This window comes from Mirounga leonina, unplaced genomic scaffold, assembly GCF_011800145.1.
Source record: "Mirounga leonina isolate KUSES-001 unplaced genomic scaffold, KU_Mleo_1.0 Mir_173, whole genome shotgun sequence".
Classification (NCBI taxonomy): Eukaryota; Metazoa; Chordata; class Mammalia; order Carnivora; family Phocidae; genus Mirounga; species Mirounga leonina.
In genome coordinates this window covers 10,776,653-10,799,221 of record NW_023270447.1, presented here as the reverse complement: position 1 = coordinate 10,799,221, position 22,569 = coordinate 10,776,653, and the positions used below count along the sequence as shown (strand labels likewise).

General features: G+C 36.4%; 1 protein-coding gene across 2 annotated transcripts in view; it reads right to left on the bottom strand.

The window, feature by feature from the left end:
* The window catches only part of SASS6 (SAS-6 centriolar assembly protein), a 53,827-nt gene that overhangs the window by 10,661 nt on the left and 20,597 nt on the right, over positions 1–22,569 (bottom strand). For both annotated transcript variants that reach the window (XM_035017934.1, XM_035017935.1), the window contains exons 8-14: positions 21,960–22,151; positions 18,834–19,028; positions 18,635–18,724; positions 18,381–18,560; positions 17,932–18,013; positions 16,654–16,793; positions 13,963–14,091 (exon numbers count right to left, since the gene is read on the bottom strand). In XM_035017934.1, the coding sequence (XP_034873825.1) occupies positions 13,963–14,091; positions 16,654–16,793; positions 17,932–18,013; positions 18,381–18,560; positions 18,635–18,724; positions 18,834–19,028; positions 21,960–22,151 (1,008 nt within the window). The remainder of the gene's footprint in view (positions 1–13,962; positions 14,092–16,653; positions 16,794–17,931; positions 18,014–18,380; positions 18,561–18,634; positions 18,725–18,833; positions 19,029–21,959; positions 22,152–22,569) is intronic.

Here is a 22,569-nt window from a genome sequence, read left to right as displayed (position 1 = left end):
AAGGCATACAAATTGATAAGGAATAAGTTAAACAGTCACTATTTACAGATACCATACATAGAAAACCCTAAAGGCTCTACAAAAAAACTACTAGAATAAGTGAACTCAGTAAAATTGCAGGATACAAAATTAATATACAGTAATTGGTTGTGTTTCTGTAATACTATAACACTAATAATGAAGTAGCAGAAAGGGAAATTAAGAAAACAATTCCATGCACCCCTATGTTTACAGCAGTATAGCTAAGTTATGGAAGTGGCCTGGGTGTCCATCAACTGAGGAATGGATAAATGTATCCATATATACACATACATACACATACACACACACACAAAATGGAGTATTATTGAGCTATAAAGAATGAAATCTTGCCATTTGCAATGACATGGTAGAGCTATAATGCTAAGCAAAATAGGTCATAGAAAGACAAATACCATAAGATTTCATTCATATGTGGAATTTAAGAAACTAAAACAAGCAAAGGGGAAAAAAATATGAGAGAGAGAAAGACAAATAAGAAACAGACTCTTAATTATAGAGAACAAAGATGGTTACCGAAAGGGTGGTGGGTGGGCTAAATAAATAGCTGATGGGGATTAAGGAGTGCACTTGTGATGAGCACTAGGTGATGCATGGATTTGTTGACTTACTATACTGTACACCTGAAACTAATACAACACTATGTTAACTAACTGGAATTAAAATTAAAACTTAAAAAAAAAAGGTGGGCAAATAATCTGAATAAGCACCTCTCCAAAGAAAATATACAGATAGCCAAGAGCATATAAAAAGATGCTCAACATCACTGATCATTAGGGCAATGTAAATCAAAACTACAATGAGATACCTCCTCATACCCATTAGGATGGCTTATTATTTATTTATTTATTTTTAAAGATTTATTTATTTATTTGAGAGAGTGAGAGAGAACAAGTGGTGGGGGGGTGGGCAGAGGGATAAGCAGGCTCTCCGCTGAGGAGGGAGCCCAACGCGGGGCTCAATCCCAGGCCCCTGGGATCATGACCTGAGCCGAAGGCAGATGCTTAACCGACTGAGCCACCCAGGCACCCCAGAATGGCTACTGTTTAAAAAAATAAATAAGACAAGTGTTGGCAAGGATATGGAAAAACTAGAACTCTTGTACCTTAATAGTGGGAATGTAAAATGGTACAACCACTAGGGAAAACATTATGGCAGTTTCTCAAAAAATTAAAAATAAAATTGCTACCAGCAATTCTACTTCTGGGTATATACTCAAAAGAAATGAAAACAGGGCTTGAAGACATATTTGTACACCCATGTTCATAGAAGCATTATTCTCAATAGCTAAACATGGAAGCAACTCAATTGTCCATCAACAGATAAACAGAGGGGTGCCTGGGTGGCTCAGTCGTTAAGCGGCTGCCTTCAGCTCAGGTCATGATTCCAGGGTCCTAGGATAGAGCCCCGCATTGGGCTCCCTGCTCGCTGGGAAGCCTGCTTCTCCCTCTTTCATCCCCCTGCTTGTGTTCCCTCTCTTGCTGTGTCTCTCTCTGTCAAATAAATAAATAAAATCTTAAAAAAAAAAAAAAGATAAACAGATAAGCCATATGTGTTATATACATACAATGGAAGATTATTCAGCACCTGGAACGAATCCTGACATATGATACAATCGGGATGAACCCCAACGACACATGCTAAGTGAAGTAAGCCAGTCACAAAAAGACAAATTCTATGTGATGATTCCACTTTATATGAGGTATTTAGAATAGTCAAAATCATAGAGACAGAAAGTAGAACTGTGGTTACCAGGAGCTGGGAGGCATGGGGGGAAACTGGGAAATGAATGGTTAATGGGTATGGAGTTTCAGTTTTACAAGATGAAAAGAATTCTGGAGATGGTTGGTGGTGATGGATGCACAACATTATGAATGTATTTAACATCACTGCCACTGTATACACAATTTTTAATTCTAAATTTTAAAAAGGTTAAAGGGCGCCTGGGTGGCTTAGTCGGTTAAGCATCTGACTTCAGCCTGCTTCTCCCTCTCTCTCTGTCCCCCTGCTCATGCTTACTCTATCTCAAATAAATAAATAAATCCTTAAAAAGGTTAAGGCAGTGAATTGTATGTTATATGTATTTTACCACAGAATTTTTTTTAAGTGGAATACACTACAAAAGTTGAATTCTACTGTGTGTAAATGATACCTCAATAATCTCACTTAAAATGTAACTGGAAAGTTCTAAAGCTCATCAATAAAATTTTAGGGGCACCTGGGTGGCTCTGTCAGTTAAGCATCTGACTCTGGCTCAGGTCATGAGCTCAGTGTCCTGGAATCAAAAACCCCACATCGGGCTCCACACTCAGCAGGGAGTCTGCTTCTCCTTCTCCCTTTGCCCCTCCCCCCGACTCATGTGCACACATGCGCGTGCGCGCTCTCCCTCTCTCAAATAAATAAAATAAAAAATTTTAGATACACTGAATAAAACCCATGGATGAAAATTAAGCATCTTAAAAAACAAAAAACAAACCCATTTATAATTGCACTAGAAAGAATAAAATACCTAAGAATAAACTTAACCGACAAGTGAAAGACATACACTCTGAAAACTATAAAACACTGATGAAACACAAATGGAAAGATATATCATGTTCATGGACTGGAAGAATTAATTTTGTAAAAATGTCCATACTATCCAAAGTAATCTACAGATTCAATGCAATCCCTATCAAAATACCAACAGCATTCTTCACAGAACTACAACAAATAAAAGAAGAAGATAGCAGGAGGGGAAGAATGAAGGGGGGGAAATTGGAGGGGGAGACGAACCATGAGAGACTATGGACTCTGAAAAACAAACTGAGGGTTCTAGAGGGAAGGGGGGTGGGAGGATGGGTTAGCCTGGTGATGGGTATTAAAGAGGGCACGTACTGCACGGAGCACTGGGTGTTATGCACAAACAATGAATCATGGAACACTTCATCTAAAACTAACGATGTAATGTATGGTGATTAACGTAACAATAAAAAATTTAAAAAAAAAGAAGAACTACAACAAATAATACTAAATTTTCTACAGAGGGGCACCAGGGTGGCTCAGTTGGTTAAGCGTCTAACTTCAGCTCAGGTCATAATCCCCTGGTCCTGGGATGGAGCCCCTAGTCGGAATCCCTGCTCAGTGGAGAACCTGCTTCTCCCTCTCCCTCTCCCCTGGCTCGTGCTTGTGCACACTCGCGTGCGCTCTCTCTCTCCATCTATCTCAAATAAAATCTTTAAAAAAATAAAATAACTGGTGGTTACCAGAGGGGAGAGGAGTGGGTGAGTAGGCAAAATGGGTGAAGGGAAGTATGATATGTAGACTTCCATTTATGGAATGAATAAGTTATAGAGATGAAAGGCACAGCATAGGGAATACAGTCAATGCTCTTGTAACAGTGTCATCTAGTGACGTATGACAGCTATACTTGTGGTCAGGATAGCATAATATAGTGTTGTCAATCTCTAGGCTGTATACCTGAAACTCATGTAACATTGTGTGTCAACTATATTTCAATTAAAAAAACCATGTAAACCTAGAATTCTATATGCAGAGAAAATGAAGTAAAAATAAAAGTGTTGTAAGACAAAAGCAGGAAGTATTAATTGCCCACAGAAGCCATCTTAAATATCTGCACTGTAAGAAATCTTAGTTACCCAGAAGAAAGGAAAATGTTATCAGATGAAACTTCAGATCTACACAAAGAAATAGAGCATGTAAAATGGTAAATATATGAGTAAACCAAAAGAACCTTTTTCTTATTGTTTGATTTCTTTAAAAGACACTTGTTTATTTTTTTAAAGATTTTTATTTGTCAGAAAGAGAGCACAAGCAGGGGGAGTGGCAGGCAGAGGGAGAAGTAGGTTCCCTGCTGAGTAGGGAGCCCGATGTGGGACTCGATCCTATGACACTGGGATCATGACCTGAGCTGAAGGCAGATGCTTAACCAACTGAGCCACCCAGGCATCCCAAAAGACACTTGATTGTTTAAAGCAAAATAAAAAAGTGTGTTAACAAATGTAGAAAATCTTAATAGTTAACAGAGGGACATGAAAAAACAATTATAATTGCAAGGTTCATATATTAGATAGGAAGTAGCATATTATACAAAGATAGAATGAAAAGATAAGGACATATATTACAAACTCTACAGCAAACAAAAAGAAAATTAAACAAAGCGGGCGCCTGGGTGGCTCAGTTGGTTAAGCGACTGCCTTCGGCTCAGGTCATGATCCTGGAGTCCCAGGATCAAGTCCCGCATCGGGCTCCCTGCTCAGCAGGGAGTCTGCTTCTCACTCTGACCCTCCCCCCTCTCATGCTCTCGCTCTCAAATAAATAAATAAAATCTTAAAAAAAAAAAAAAAGAAAATTAAACAAAGCCCAATGTAGAGATAAAATGGAATGCAAAATGAAATGAGCAATTAATTGGAAAGACAAGAAAAGAGACAACGGACGGTATAGGTAGAAAACAAACATCAAGATGATAAGCCTTAGCAGTATATACATTAAATTTTAAATTGTCAAAGGCAATGTCAGAATGGATAAAAATGTAAGTCAATTATAACTAAAGAAATCCACTTTAAATATAAAGATGCAGTATGTAAAAGTATAGAAAATGGTATGTCAGGTAAATACTGAGGAAGCCATAGTAAAATATTATTATCAAGGTAGATTCTTTCTACTCTGAAAAATAAAGAAAGAAGCTCCTTAAAGGTCAAAAAAAGAGCCCCCCCACCCCCAGCCCTTTAATGATTCTCTTCTGCCCTAATCCTAAGGCAATTCTGTGAAAGTAGAATCCAAAGGGATGATGGTGACACTAAAAGTGGTCAGACAGGCACCTAAAACTCTAAAGAAAAGGAATCACACCCTCTGACTAGGGGCAGTATAAGCTCAAAACTATAGGGCAAATCCTCATTATTTTTTTCTTTCTGTCCTCCCAATACTTGGTACCAAATGCAGAACAAGGACATAAACTGCATGACACAGTAGGAAAACTCAGTTCAATGCTTTCTAGCCAGAAACCAGGAAGGATCCTGGAAATTCAGGACAAATCATAGAAAGGAACTCAAGAAAGAGATCCCATAAAGATGTGCATGAATTCCTGGGTTCATTTCCAGTCTGGACATGCAAGATATAACCCTAATTAACATACCAAAGAGAAGCGAACTATGGGGTAAACCACTGTCCAGATCACAGAACACCCACCAGATGATGCACACACAGATCCAAATAACATGGCAAAGTCTTTATAGACTAAACTGCCATAAAAACTGAGGCCTACACAAGGCAATTCAGAACCTGCAACTTGACCCTAAGAAAACTGCTTAAAAAAAAAAAAAAAATCACATTCTCCTTAGGATTTAAGATCTAAAGCCTCATAGTGTTATTTGATCCACACACAATCCAAAATAATAAAAAAACAGGGGGCGCCTGGTTGGCTCAGTCAATAAGTGTCTGCCTTCGGCTCAGGTCATGATCCCAGGGTCCTGGGATCGAGCCCCGCATGAGGCTCCCTGCTTGGCGGGGAGCTTGCTTCTCCCTCTCCCACTCCCCCTGCTTGTGTTCCCTCTCTTGCTGTGTCTCTCTCTGTCAAATAAATAAATAAAATCTTAAAAAAAAAAAAAAAAAAAACAGGAAAATCTAAGCAATTCACAATGTAAAAGACAAGCCAACAGATGTAGTCAATTCCAAGATGACAAAAATACTGAAATTATCAGAAAAATATTGGGGTGCTTGGGTGACTCAATCAGTTAAGCATCTGACTCTTAGTTTCATCTCAGGTCATGATCTCGGGGTTGTGGTATCAAACCCCCAGTCAGGTTCCACACTCAGCCAGGAGTCTACTTGTCCTTCCCCTGCCCCCCCTTTGTCCCTCCCCCTGCTTGCGTGTGAGCACAAATGCATGCGCTCTCAAATAAAATCTTTTTAAAAAAAATACTTAAAACATCTATTATAGTCAGGCTCTAAGAAGTAGAGGTGAACACAATTGAAATAAATGTAAAAAAAACCAAGTCTTCATAAAAAAATGGTAATATAAAAAAGAAACAAATGAAAATTTAAGACTGGAGGGTCATTTGGGTGGGTGGCTCAGTTGGTTAAGCATCTGCCTTTGGCTCAGGTCATGATCCCAGGGTCCTGGGATCCAGTACGGCATCAGGCTCCTTGCTCAGCGGGGAGCCTGCTTCTCCCTCTGCCTGCCACTCCCCCTGCTGTACATGTGTCTCTCTCTGACAAATAAATAAAATCTTTAAAAAAAAAAAAAAAAGAAAATTTAAGAATGGAAAAAATTCGCTGGATGGGTTTTGTAACAGGATGGACATTACAGAAAAAGAGTAAACTTGAAGATCAATAGAAATAATCAAATCTGAAAAACAGAAAAAAAAAATTTAAGAAAGGAAGAAAAGACAGAGCCTGTGGACCTATGGTAAAGTAGACAAAGATCTAACATTCATGTCATTTGAATCCCTGAAAGAGAGAAGGAAGTGTATAGTGCAGAAAAAATATTTCAAGAAATATATAATGGTTGAACACTTCCAAAATTTGGCAGAAGATATCAATTCATAGATTCAAGAAGCTTAGCAAATCCCTAAAAGGATAGTCAAAGAAATCTATGACCAGACACACCACTGATAAATGCTGAAAACCAAAGAAAAACAATCATGAAAGCAACCAGAGAAAAAAGGATGCATTATATATACTTGAATTTACTGCAGATTTCTCATCAGAAATCATGGAGGTCTGAAGGAAGTAGAAAAAAATCTTTTTTTTTTTTTTAAAGATTTTATTTATTCATTTGACAGAGAGAGAGCACAAGCAGTTAGAGTAGCAGGCAGAAGGAGAGGGAGAAGCAGACTCCCTGCTGAGCAAGGAGCCCGACGTGGAGCTCGATCCCAGGACCCTGAGATCACAAGCCGAGCCGAAGGCAGTTGCCTAACCAACTGAGTCACCCAGGTGCCCCAGTAGAAAAAATCTTTAAAGTGCTTAAGTAAAATAAAATAGATGAAATAAGGAAAATGAAATAAATACAGAATTGTATATCCAGAGAAAATATCATTCAGAGATGAAGGTAAAAGAAAGGTGTTCCCAGATGAAGAGAAAGAGACTTCATTTCCCAAAGACTTCCTCTAAAACAAATGTTAAAGTATGTTCTATTATTCAGGAAATTATATCAGAGGGAAGTATGGACATGAGCAATGAAGAGCAACAGAAATGGTAAATAGTGGATAAATATATAATGGACTATGCCTCTCTGTTCAAGTATTTTAAATATGTATAATGGTTGAAAGCAAAAATTACAGCATTGTCTGATGAAGTTTCTGATGTCTACAGATGTAATACACATGGAATACCAAAACATAAAGGGTAACGGGACTATATGGTATTTAGGTATTTAGATTCTACTTGAAGTGGCAAAATATTAATTCTATACACACTTGAAAGTATGTGTAATATGATGCCTGGAGCAACCACTAAATATATATACAAATATAATAAAAAATGAAATACTAAAAAATATTCAAATAATCAAAAGAAGTCAAGAAAGGCACAACAAAAGAATGAAAAACAAAGGCAACAAACAAGATACACTCTTTAGATGAAACCATTTTAAGTATGATACACATAGGTTTAAAGTAAAAGGGTGGAAAAAGATATTCCAGGGGAACATCACTTAAAAGGAAGGCTGAGAAGCTACATTCATATGAAACAAAATAGACCCCAGAGCATGGAAAATTACCAAAAATTAAGAAGGAAATTACATAATGATGAAAGGGTTAAGTAACCAGGAGGACATAATTCAAGAGAGATATGTACCCAATCAAAGAGCTTCTAGGGGCGCCTGGATGGCTCAGTCGTTAAGCATCTGCCTTCAGCTCAGGTCATGATCCCAGGGTCCTGGGATCAAGCCCTGCATCGGGCTCACTGTTCAGCGGGAAGCCTGCTTCTCCCTCTCCCATTCCCCCTGCCTGTGTTCCCTCTCTTGCTGTGTCTCTCTGTCAAATAAATAAAATCTTAAAAAAAAAAAAAAGAGCTTCTGAAGGTGTGAAGCTAAAACTGATAGAAGTAACAGGAAAAAATGATAGAAACACTTATAATAGTTGGATACCAACATTCCTCTCAGTAATTGATAGTACAAGTAGAAAGTCAACAGGACACAGAGGACCTAAACAAAATCAACCAACTGGATTTAACATTTAATTCAGTGAATTTTATCCTAAGAATGCAAAGCTGATATAATATTTCAAAGTTAACATACCTAACTGATGAAAGAAAAACAATACATAATCATATCAATGCACAAAGAGCCATTAATAATGAGTTCAATGAGTTTAGCAAGTTTTCAGGATAAAAGATCAACATACAAAAATCAGTTACATTTCTATACAGCATCAATAAATATTCCAAGAAAGTAACTAATAAAACAATTACATTCACATTAAAAAAGAAAATACTTGAGGTAGTTGAGCATCTTTTCATGTGCTTATTTGACATCAGTGTATTTATTTTGATGAAATATCTGAATCTTATTCCCATATTTTTTACTTTTAAATTCATTTTTGTATAGATTTTATTTATTTATTTGAAAGAGAGAGAGTGTGCACAAGCAGGGGGAGCAGGAGAGGAAGAAGCAGGCTCCCTGCTGAGCAGGAAGCCCTACATGGGGCCTGATCCCAAGACCCGGAGATCATGACCTGAGCTGAAGGCAGATACTTAACCCACTGAGCCACTCAGGCACCCCTAAAATCTTTTAATATATTTATTGGCTACTCAGGTTTTTCTTCTATAAATTACCTATTTATATATCTCTTGTTCACTTTTCTGTTGAGCTGCTTAGCTTTTTCTTATAGAATTGTGTAAGTTAACATTCTGGATATTTATTATTGGTGGTTATATGTGATATAAATATCTTCTCTCAATCTCTGGCTTATCGTCTGACTTGGTTTGATATACAGGTATTTTTTCATTTAAATGTACCCCAAATTATCCATTTTTTAACAGTTCATTTGTATTTTTTTGTATCTTATTTGAAATAATTGTAAGGTCATAAAGTTTTGCTTTTTAAATGTCAATCTTTAACCTACCTGGGATTTTTTTTTTTTTTTTTTTTTTTATGTAATCTCTACGCCCAATATAGGGCTCAAACTCACTACCCCGAGATCAAGAGCTGCACACTCTACTGACTGAGCCAGGCAGGTGCCCCTGGAATTTATTTTTGTGTATATGTCTATTCGTACTTCATTTTACCAAGAGTTGGTTTTATCACCTCTTCCACAATGCCAACTTGTCAAAGATAACTTTGGCTCCACAATGCTAAATGAGTGGATACTTCCATTCTTCTAGACCTTAGAAGCAAAAACACTACTTTCTCATCTTTCCTATTACATTTACATGGATTTAAAAAAAAAAAAAAACAACTTTATTTACTTATTTATTTGACACAAAGAGAGAGAGAAAGATAGAGAGAGAGAGAGGGGAAGCACAAGCAGGGTGAGTGGCAGAGGGAGAGGGAGAAGCAGACTCTCCGCCCAGCAGGGAGCCCTATGCAGGGTTCAATCCCAGGACCCTGAGATCATGACCTGAGCCAAAAGCAGATGCTTAACTGACTGAACCACCCAGGCACCCCTCTTTTTCCCATTTTTAAATTAGGTTCTTTGTCTTACTGAGTTATGAATCCATTATATAATTGCCAAAGCACTGTATGAATACCTAGATGGAAAACAACCTGATCATCCATTAACACAGCAGTAATTATAGCGCATCCATATACAAAGAAATCATTAAATAACAAAAACATTCTGGGCGCCTGAGTGGCTCAGTTGGTTAAGCGACTGCCTTCGGCTCAGGTCATGATCCTGGAGTCCCGGGATCGAGTCCCGCATCGGGCTCCCTGCTCAGCAGGGAGTCTGCTTCTCCCTCTGACCCTCCTCCCTCTCATGCTCTCTGTCTCTCATTCTCTCTGTCTCAAATAAATAAATAAAATCTTTAAAAAAAAAAAAACAAAACCAAAAAACCCAAAAACATTCTGATACATGGAAATGGACCTATTTCATAATACTGTTGAATGAAATAAGGCACAGAACACTAGGCATGTACTATTTTTGCTTAAATACACAAACTCTTATGTATACAAACATACATACAGAGGTACACACATATATACATCCCTGTATACACTTCAAATATTTTTGGATTTTGGATTTCTTTTTTGTTTGTATTTCAGTGGCTGGCCCAATTCCCCTTGATAAAGGCAGCATTTAAACTCCAACATCAGTTTCCACCTTCTTAACCGCTAAACTATACTGTACATAATACAGTAGTGAATAGTATATGCATACAATTCACAAATAAATATTCATAAGAGATTCAAGCTCAACGTGTTTTGTTTTATGTTTTCTTTTGTTTTGTTTTTTTTTATTTTTGGGGATACATAATCAAAAGGATATGGAGATCAGTGATATAGGAAACCCTGAAAGTCTTGCTATGTTTAGGAATATCCTTGCTATAACGATTCCTCCAATTCTTGAAGAACTATAAAGGTAATCTTTTAAGTCATATTTAGACCTATAAACGAGGTAACTATCTGGAAAGTATGTGTAGTATTTCTTGTGCTCACTTTGGACATTATATATATTCCTGGAAAGCTGTTTGAAATAAAAAAAACAATTTGAAAAACAGTGTGGAGGTTCCTCAAAAAGTTAAAAAAAACTACCTTATGGGGGCGCCTGGGTGGCTCAGTCAGTTAAGCGGCTGCCTTCGGCTCAGGTCATGATCCCAGGGTCCTGGGATCGAGCCCCGCGTCAGGCTCCCTGCTCAGTGGAGAATCTGCTTCTCCCTCTCTCTCTGCCTACTTGTGCTCTCTATCTCTCTATCAAATAAATAAATAAAATCTTAAAAACAAACAAACAAACAAAAAACTACCTTATGATCCAGCAATTGTACTACTGGATATTTACCCAACGAATACAAAAACACTTATTCAAAGGAATACATGCATCCCTATGTTTACAGCAGCATTATTTATAATAGTCAAGATAGGGAAACAGTCCAAGTATCCATGAGTTGACGAATGGAAAAAGATGTGGTATATATCACAATGGAATAGTATTCAGCCATAAAAAGAATGAAATCTTGCCATTTGCGACGACATGGATGGAGCTAGAAAATATAATGCTAAGTGAAATATATGTCAGGCAGAGAAAGACAAATACCATATGATTTCACTCATATGTGGAATTTAAGAAACAGAACAAGCAAAGAAAAAAGTGAGTGTGTGTGTGTCAAAGTAAGAAACAGACTTTTAATTATAGAGAACAATCTGATGGTTACCAGAAGGGAGAGAGGTGGGGAGATGGGTTAAATAGTTGATGGGGACTGGGCGCCTGGGTGGCTCAGTTGGTTAAGCGACCGCCTTCAGCTCAGGTCATGATCCCGGAGTCCTGGGATCGAGTCCCACATCGGGCTCCCCCTTCTCTGTGGGGAGCCTGCTTCTCCCTCTGCCTCTGCCTGCCACTCCCCCTGCTTGTGCTCACTCTGTCTCTCTCTCTATGTCAAATAATAAAATCTTTAAAAAAAAAAAAAATCCTATAGTTGATGGGGATTAAGGAGTGCACTTGTGATGAGCACCAGGTGATGTACAGAACTGCTAAATTATTATATTTTATACCTAAAACTAATAATACTGCACATTAACTAACTGGAATTAAAAACTTAAAAATAAAATGAAAAAGCAATTCAATCAAAATTCTCAAGAAAAAAATTGATCCCAAGATGCAATCACATTTGAGTATATTGATATTGATATTAAGGAACATAGTATTCAAGAAAGAAGTGTTGGCAAGGATGTGGAGAAAAAGGACCCCTCACACACAGTTGGTGCGAATGCAAACTGATGCAACCACTGTGTAAAAGAGTATGGAGGTTGCTCAAAAAATTAAAAATAGAATACCATATGATCCAGTAATTTCACTACTGGGTATTTACCCAAAGAATATGAAAACACTAATTTGAAAAGATATATATACCCCCGTTTATAGCAGCATTATTTATCATAGCCAAATTCTGGAAGCAGCCCAAGTGTCCACTGATAGATGAATGGATCAAGAAGACGTGATATATATATACAATGTAATACCGCCCAGACATAAAAAAAAAGAAAGAAATCTTGCCATTTGCAACAATATGGATGAAGGTAAGGGTATAACAGTATGTGAAATAAGTCAGTCAAAGAAAAACAAATACCACATGATTTCACTCACATGTGGAATTTAAGAAACAAAACAAAACAAAACAAAGGGAAAAAAAAGAGACAAACCAAAAAACAAACTATAGAAGACAAAATGACGGTTACCAGAGGGGAGGTGGGTGAGGGAATGGGTGAAATCAGTGAAGGGTATTAAGTGTACACTTATCTTGATGAATATTGAATAATATATATAACTGTTGAATCACTACATTGTATACCTGAAATTAATATAATACTGTATGTTAATTATACTGGAATTTAAATTTTCAAATAAAATATGGACAAATAAAGTTAACAGTATAAGAGTTAGGTAACACTGTAAAAAAAAAAAAATAGTACTCCTGTGAATATACATATCTAATGCTCTTTAACAAACAATTCAAGAAAAGCCTGCTAAATGTACCTAAATACTCTTTACATAATGATAGTCTAAGCATAAAAACTCATTTCACTGAGAATAATCAATAGCTTCAGATGATAGTTAAAGTCTTAAAGAGTTAAGAAGAAGCACAGGCCTAAGCAACACAGCCAGCTTATTTTTCAGGAAGCCCAAAACTAATTTGATAAAGGGTTTATAATAGCAATTTCAAAGTCCTCAGTTCAAAATATTCTTTTCAGGGACGCCTGGATGGCTGAGTCAGTTAAGCATCTGATTCTTGATTTCAGCTCAGGTCATGTTCTCAGGGTCGTCAGATTGAGCCCGACATCAGGCTCCATGCTCAGGGGGCAGTCAGATTCTCTCCCTCTCCCTCTGCCCCTCCCCTCCTGTGTGCATGTTCTCGCTCTAAAATAATCTTAAAAAAAAATTCTTTTCAAAAACATTTGTCTCTATGATTTACAAAAAAAATCAATTTTCTTTTTTTTTTTTAAAGATTTTATTTATTTATTTGAGAGAGAGAGAGATAGTGAGAGAAAGCACAAGCAGGGGATGGGCGGGGGAGAGGGAGAAGCAGACTCCCCAATGAGCAGGGAGCCCAATGCGGGGCTCAATCCCAGGACCCTGGAACCATGACCTGAACTGAAGGCAGATGCTTAACTGACTGAGCCACCCAGGCACCCCAAAAAAATCAATTTTCACCTAAAGTTAGGACTGAAAATAGAATCAGTGGCAGTCTGGGTGGATGAAATTATTGTGAAAGTAAAATTATAATACATGTGAAAACAATATATACCCCTAAGACATTAGTAATAAGAATGATGATGAACTCCTCAAGGGGGTAAAAAAAAAAGCCTTAGTAAATAAATCACATTGGATGAAATGCTAGGCCTATGCTATTTAAGATAATATCACCAAAACTACATTTTAGAATATGCTATAAGTCTGCCTTATCAGATCTTTAAATCCTGGCAACAGAATCCAAAAATATCACCAGAGCTAATACATCAGCAGTATGAAGTCAGTAATGCTAGTCAGGTTTGAGAGTTGTCATAGAGAATGAATAAAAATGGAATAAGAGGTTGAATGGGAATAAATAAAATTTAAGCAGACTGATGTCCAGCTTTTTATAAATTATACTCACTCAAGAAATACCATATAGTACAGAAAGAATTTCCTGTAAGCATAAACTAGATATTTGGTAATATATTTATCTATTACCTAATAGCAACTGACTAAAGACTAAAATTTAAAATAAAAAAATATTTGTTTGTTAATAAGTTGCTACATTTTCCCCCAAAAAAGTATTAGTTAATTTGTCTACCTTTGGTCCTGAAATTGGGTGGATGGTATTTTTGGTAGATATAGGATGAGGAAAGGTATTCTGGAATGCAAATGCAGAGGAGACAGGATAACCAATCCCACAAGTTGGGTAAGTCAGTCTACCATCAACCTAAAAATGAAAACATAAAAAGGTTAAGGATGAGATATTAATTCTAAATAGTATTTACTGATCCACGAGGGACTAGCATCTGTTATAATACTTAAAAGCACTATCTTAGAGGCCAATTTTATCATGACACCACAAAACTCTGCTTTATTATAATAGCATGAGGCTAGGATAACTTTAAGCTTTCTAAAGAGTGGCTGTGCAAGCTTAACAAAATAAGCCACTGGACTTGTCTTTGAACTGAGTTTAAACAATGACCTCTTTGAACCATCTTGGTTCCCTATACGTATGTATGTCTTCCATTCCTGAAAAGGGGGCTGGGGGAAGGATGGAGTCATAGATCAGTAAGCCAATCAGATATAAAAATAATTTTCTGCCAGAATGAGAACAAGACATGTGTTTTGTTTTGTTTTTTAAGATTTTATTTATTTAGGGGCACCTGGGTGGCTGAGTCGTTAAGCATCTGCTTCAGCTCCAGTCATGATCCCAGGGTCCTGGGATCGAGCCCCACGTCGGGCTCCCTGCTCAGTGGGAAGCCTGCTTTTCCCTCTCCTACTCCCCCTGCTTGTGTTCCCTCTCTCACTGTGTCTGTCAAATAAATAAATCTAAAAAAAAAAAAAAAGATTTTATTTATTTATTTGACAGAGAGAGAGACAGTGAGAGCAGGAACACAAGCAGGCGGAGTGCGAGAAGGAGAAGCAGGCTTCCCGCTGAGCAGGGATCCCGACGGGGGGCTTGATCCTAGGACCCTGGGATTATGACCCAAGCCGAAGGCAGATGCATAACGACTGAGCCCAGGCGCCCCAAGATATGTGTTCTTAAATGGACTAATTCATACAATAATTTGCTTTGCCACTAATTTTCAATATGGTGGCACCACCATTAACAAATACCATGAAAAGAGTTTATAAGAGAACAACTGAAACACAAACCTTAAGAAGCAATTGTATACATCACTGGCTGCATAACAAAAAACACCTTCTACATAGCTATTTATCATAAGTCATTAAGGTTAAGCTTGTCAAATTTTTCAAGTTTGTAATTCAGTACTGGGCATTTCTTTCCACACCTTTTTGCAATTTAGCAAAAATCTATTCCTTTTTTTAAACATCAAGTACAATCTGAATTAGTAGGATAGATTTAAAATTCAATTAGGTATTTGCATTTTAAATCCTCTGCCAATGCTCTTCAATCAAAAACTACCAGAAACATACCTATAGGTGTACACTGTGGATTTACTGCTCCTTGCAAACAATGGAGACTGCATACTGTGGGAAACCTAGTAAGAGGGGTGTGGCAGTATGCAGGTGTTAAAAGGGACTTATTTACTGGACATATATGTATTAGGTGGTTTAAGAGACAGTTTAATAAAGTGTGGCTTTGTTGTGGGTCAGATGCTATCTGGAAATGGGGATAATTGTATGACTGAATATCTGAAATAAATCTTAGATTATTTCATAATTAGGTAAGTCGGGAGGAATGTATTTTTTTTTAAATTTATTTATTTATTTATTTATTTGAGAGAGAGAGCATGAGAGAGGGGAGGTCAGAGGGAGAAGCAGACTCCCCGCCGAGCAGGGAGCCCGATGCGGGACTCGATCCTGGGACTCCAGTATCATGACCTGAGCCGAAGGCAGTCGCCCAACCAACTGAGCCACCCAGGTGCCCCGGGAGGAATGTATTAAGGCCAAAACTGTAATTGGTAAAGAAGGAGCAGTCAGTCATGTTAGCCAGGATAGGAGGATGCCTGCCCGTTTTGTGGTTTGGCAATGTTCATTTTTTCAAAATTGTGTTCAGAAATGATTATGAGGTGGTCTTATTTTTTTCTTGATCTGTCACAGTCACAGAGTGGCCTTGCCTGATGTTGATATTCTGTGAAATTAGTTATGTTCAACAGGAGAGCCCCAAAGCCTAGCTGTGAGTACCAGGCTAGCTCTCCTAGCAATACCAGGGCCTTGCTGATAGTACCAAGCCAGCTCCCATATGTAAGGAGCTGCTCTTCATTTTCTCCTAATTTCTTGCAAGGAGAAAGCAAAAGCCCTGGTCATAGGAGCTAGAGAGCTTAGATATCATAACTAATTCCTTCTAGAATCTAGAGCTGACTGATAAAAGGACATTTCTCTCTTTTTTTTTTTTTTCTTTCTCAAATAGAATTCAGTTTAGGCTCCTATCATAGTTCCAAACTTGAGCCCAAACTTTATTCTCCCTTCTTAAGGCTCCCAGAATACTTCCTTCTTCAGCACATTTGGCATTACTTTAGTTATTACTGAATGATTTCTATATCCAATTAAATTTTTTCATATTTTTATTTCAAATTTTTATTTAAAATCTAGTTAGTTAACATATACATCCAATAAAATTTTAAGCAGTGTGCTTTTGAAATACAGCCTCTTTGTTAGGAGCAAGTATATCTGTATGTCTCACTTCTAAGTGGGACTTAACCTTTACCTCACTCAAGTCATATTAGTACCAGCACCTGAAGTCATGGAGACTTCCTCATAGTCTGGGAATATTTTGGTTTTAGGTAATTTACTCAGACCACTCACATCTTAATTTAAAACTTACCACATTAGAGTTAGGAGAAATCCCACTTCTGATTATGTTGCTGCTAGAATGATGTACAGGTGGAGTGGTAGAAGGTCCCAATACATCTTGCTTTCTCACTAGCTGATTTTCATTTAGTTCTTTATTTAGCCATGTGATTACTTAAATAAAACAAAACAAGGTAAAGAATTTTGACTATTTTTATTTTTCTAATAACTTTAAACATTTAAAAATTATATTGAGATTTAAAAAATTTTGTCTTTATTTTTTTAAAGATTTTACTTATTTATTTGACAGAGAGAGAGAGAGAGAGATAGCAAGGGCAGGAACACAAGCAGGGGGAGTGGGAGAGGGAGAAGCAGGCTTCCCGCAGAGCAGGGAGCCCGATGCGGGGCTCGATCCCAGGACCCCAGGATCATGACCTGAGCCAAAGGCAGACGCTTAACGACTGAGCCACCCAGGTGCCCCAAAATTTTAAGTCTTTAAAACTACCTTATATCACAGGAGAATATAGGTTCACCTAAATTTTTGCCATTAAAGATTCTTATTTTAACAACCGCCACATAGAACTCCTTATGCTATTACTATCAGAAGCATATATTTCTGGGGCACCGGGGTGGCTCAGTCGGTTAAGTGTCTGCCTTTGGCTCAGGTCATGAACCTGGGATCCTGGGATCGAGCCCCACATTGGGCTCCCTGCCCGGCGGGAAGCCTGCTTCTCCCTCTCCCACTCCCACTGCTTGTGTTCCCTCTAGCAGTCTTTCTCTCTCTGTCAAATAAATAAATAAAATCTTTCAAAAAACAAAACAAAACAAAACGTATTTCTGCTAGTCAAGGATCTCTTTGAAGGCTTTCATTTCTAGAATGATATCTTACAGTTTATTTGAAGTTCACACTCTTATCTGATAACCAATACAAAAACTGAGAAAATGTTAGAGGTTTAATCTTATATTTTAGTTTCAAATAATTCATGTTATTACTATTAGATAAATACAGCAATTAAAATAAGTAGTGAAGAACTTTAATTAGCAAAGAATTTAAACTACTGTCAATATTTTCAACACTTAATTTTGGGTTACTGACACATGTAATATGGTTTTCTTTATAATGGTAACTGTTTCACAGGGCAGTTGATATACAAGTTACTATAGCAAAGACATGAAGACCATATATTTAAAACCGAAATTATTTGGATGTAGCAATATCTTGATTTACCCAAACTTTCATGAATTCAAATAAAATTTTCAGATTAAGAACACAATTGCAAACCTCATTTACATAAAAAGGTAAAATACTTACACTTTTCATTATTTTTTAGAAGTTGTTTGCTTTCTTCAAGCTTTTGAACAGTAGCTTCTAACTGTTCTTGTAATTTGCACACCTGCAATGTCAATCCTCATCATAAGTATAATAAAGGCTAAATACTTAAATGTATTTCTATTAATTAAATAATTACTATTAACTACTATTAAATAAATGAATTATAGCTCATCTATGTAACACTGTATATGTATACATGTATATACACATATACTGTACATATATATGAACACTCAAGGTATCTGAGTCATGATAACTAACTTTTCAAATTGAAATAGGTTAACTTCTGTTGAAGCTAGTCATGTTCTTTTTGGGGGGAAAAAGTGAAAGCTCTTCTCTAATAAAGTAGAAATTTTAAAAATACATCTGAGAAAATTTGTTATACTTTGCAAATAGTCACACACGCAAAAATATAAAATATTCACTACCTCTTGCTCTTTAATTCGGAGAGACTGTCCAACATCTTGTAATTCCTTTTGTTCCTTTTGTAATTTGTCTTCCTTCTCAGCCAAGAGTTTCTCTTGCTGAATAGTTACTGTATTCTTCAGTTTCAATTTACCCATTAAAGTTTTCAGATCCCCCTGTAACTTCTTGATAATTTCATTTGCCTGTAAAAGAGCTTTATTTGTATCTCTTTCTTACCCTAATGAAATTTAATATTCTATTATTTTTAAAAACAAACCTTAAGAAGTTCCGCTGATAATGATTTGATCGTAGCTTCAAGTTTTCCTAGTTGTACCTGATTTTTCTCACCATTCTCTTCTAAGGCAACCTGATACATATTTTTTTAAATATGAATAGTTAATAGGATGTTTGTGTTTAAGAAAAGCATCACTTGTAAATGTGATCACCAATTTTTTAAAAAAAATGTTTAAATAGACCTTTTGTTCCTGGATTGTATCAAATGCTTCTTTTGTTCTTAAAACAAGCTGGTCCTTATCCTTGATTTCCTGTTCTAAAACAGCCACTTTTGTTTGTAGCTGATTAATATGCTTTTCTTTTTCGTGGCATTCGGCATCTAGTGTAGAATTCTCTCTCCGCAAAGAGAGGACTTCTTGCTTAGCCCGCTGGAGCTCCTAGAGGAAGAAAAAAAATGATGCAGTATGAAAAAGAGAAGTTGGCTGCTCTGGTTATTTATAATTAAGATGTTTAAAATTTAAAAAAAGGCTTCAATAATTTTAAAGTTCTAGTACTGATTTTTTTTTAAAAGATATAGATATACACTCTAAAGGTGTATGTAACTCGTAGACTTGAAATATAATTGTAAAATACACTAATATCTAATTCAATGACAACAGGGAAAATAATCCTGATTTATGAATAAATTACTACAACTTTTAAAAACTAGTAACAAGGATTTTCTGGTATCTTGAAATTTACACTTCAAAAAAAAATCACTTGGGTAGTAAATGTCCATTATACTAGAATTTCAAAAACATAAAATAAACAAATAAAAAGGCCTATCTTTCTACCACATAAGCAGTGGTTCTCAAGCTAGTATGCATACTGAAATCACCAAGGGAGCTTTAAAAAACCTATTGATGCCTGGTACCATCCCCAAGAGAGTCTTATTTATAGTTAGTATGAGGTATGGCCTGGGCACTAGGACGTTTAAGAGCTCTGCAATGGAGGGGCGCCTAGGTGGCTCAGTCCTTAAGCGTCTGCCTTTGGCTCAGGTCATGATCCCAGGGTCCTGGGATCGAGCTCCACAACGGGCTCCCTGCTCCGCGGGAAGCCTGCTTCTCCCTCTCCCCCTGCTTGTGTTCCCTCTCTCGCTGTGTCTCTGTCACATAAATAAATAAATAAAATCTTTAAAAAAAAAAACAAAACAAAAAGAGCTTTGCAGTGGATTCTAAGGGTAGCCAAGGGTGACAACCATGATCCACAATTAACATTTTGCTCTATCTATATATACCGATTTTTAAAAAACTGCTCATACTGTGCAGTTTTATAATCAACCTTCTTTATATATTATAAATATCTTTCCATGTCAACAAATATGTTAACACTTCTGGATTTCCTCTTGGTTCACTCTTTAAAACAAAACCAAGCAAATATAATTGTTAATTAAAAACAGATTTTTAAAAATCTAGGACAGATTACTTCCCAATCAGCTAATACCAACCAAATACTGCCAGTATACACAAGTCCAGGATATAGTATTCCTAGATAATTTTCATTTTTAACAAAACTTTACAAGGTAATTTTATAGTATTATGCCATACTGGTTTTAGAAACAGACCCTGTTATCAGACAGACTTGAATACAAATCTAGGTTCTTTGGTGTAATCTTGGGAATTATTTAACCTCCCTAAATCTCCATTCCCTCATTTGTAAAACAGAAATAACAAACACTTCATAAATTACTTCACTTAATCTTCATAAAAACCATAATGCAAACTGCTTAGCATAATGCCTGGCACACAGTAAATAATAAATGGCAGCAATTATTTTTGGGGCACTAATGCCTAAAAGGTAAATTTAACATGATTAGGTAACAATACTCAGAGGTTTAAAAAAAAGTTCCCAGTGCAACAACATGGATGGAGCTAGACAGTACAACACTAAGTGAAATAAGTCAGAGAAAGACAAATACCATATGATTTCACTCATACATGGAATTTAAGAAACAAAACAAATGAGCAAAGGGAAAAAAAAGAGAGCCAAGAAACAGACTCTTAACTATTAAGAACAAACTGATGGTTACCAAAGGGGATGGGTGAAATAGGTGATGGGGATTAAGGAGTGCACTTGTCACGAGCAGCAGGTGTTGTATGGAAGTGTTAAAACACTATATTGGACACCTGAAGCTAATATAACACTGTATGTTGACTATACTACAATTAAAATTTTTTTAAAAAGTTTCCAGGACTCATAATTTTAAAGTCTTAGCAAATCTTGGAAGAAATAGTTTGATTAGATTATATAAAACCCATATAACAGAGCACACTGTTTTTAAAGTGGCCAATTTCAGGGCTAAGATAGAAGAAGTCATATGGCATTATAATGACTATCCAATGTACTAGGAAGGCTACAGTACTTTACAAATTGGTATGAAAGGTAAAGGGAGCAGGGAGGATGCACTAAAAACACCTACTGAGGCAGAATACTGAGGATCGGAACATAAAAATCAGTCAAGCGTTAGAGTTTCCTAAGCACAAGAGACTGGTGAAATGGAGTGGGAAGTCTCATAAGCTTGAGTAACACTGGTGATCTTTGTATTTAAATATGACAGACTTAACAAAATCTATGTTTTCTGATTAATTCATGACAATAATGTATAATGCTAGGAAGGAGTCTATCATCAGGGCCAAAAAATCAACAATGTGTCACTACAGCAAGATTTTCAAAATGGCTCTGTTGCCTGAAAAAGGGAGTACTAAAGACAAGCAAATAAGAGGATTCCAATCCTTGTTCTTCCACTTACTGGCCATGTGACCTTGGGCAAGTTACTTAACCTCTCTGTGCCTTAGTTCATCATCTGCAAAATGGGGATAATAGTACCTTCTTTAAAATAATTGTTATAAGAATTAAATGGGTTAATATATGTAAAGCAGTTAAACAGCACCTGTCACACAGCATATGTTCAGTATGCCTTAGCTATTATCATTACTAATATCATTATTATTATTAGACACAACTTCATGTAGTTGTCTTGACATGTTAAGTAGGTTGAAAGAACCAGTCCTGTCAAGACTGAATATGCTGAGCTATACAGACACTGTGTGGATATTAAAAGTACACTGAAAAATCTAAAGGCTGTGTCAATGAGCTGCTCCTCAAGACCCTAACTAAAAATATCCAAGTTTACCTCAGTTCTATTTTGAATTACCAGATTCATCAGATTTTAGATTCTCAATTTTTTTTTTTTGCAATGTCTGATTACCCTAAGATCACCAAGACATCCTTGCAAAGCAGAGAAACAGCCTGCCCACAAGTAATAAAGTCACCAAATTAAAATGTTATTTTAAATTGGGGGTGGGGGGAACAAACCCAAAGTTCAATACCTCTTCAACACTAGACAGTTTTGTTTTAAGTTCTCTGATGGTAGAGTCTCCTTTATATTTCCTTTCGGTTAGGTCTTTATTAGCTGCTTCCAACTCAGATAATTTGTTTTGTAGTTGCTGGATGTTTCGTTGATGGAGGATTTCTAAATCTTTTTTCTGTTGTTCATGCTGCTGTTGGTACTGTACCTGTGCCTATAATAAAAATATAGTACCAAAATTCAAAACAAACAAACAAAAAACCCAAATACAAATACAGGAAGATTTGAAGAAAAATAAATTTTATTTTTCTGTAAGATTATAAAATTTCCCTGTTTTAAAGAGAATCTATTTTCAATTATGGATTTCATGAAGAAGAAAGGTCAACAAAGGCAAATTTACCATTATGATCTTGTCCTTAGTTTCTGCTTCTCTTAAGCCCTCAAATATTTAGTATAGTCTTCAAGTTAAGGGAAGAATCATATATGATTAGGTTAAAAAACTACAAAATAGTGTGAACCTATTTGTGTTAAAAAAAAAAAAAAGAGCAGGTACAGAGGGAATTTCCAGTATTCATTTTAAATACCATTATATTGTTTCAGTTTTTTACAACAGTGTATATTTTTTATAATAA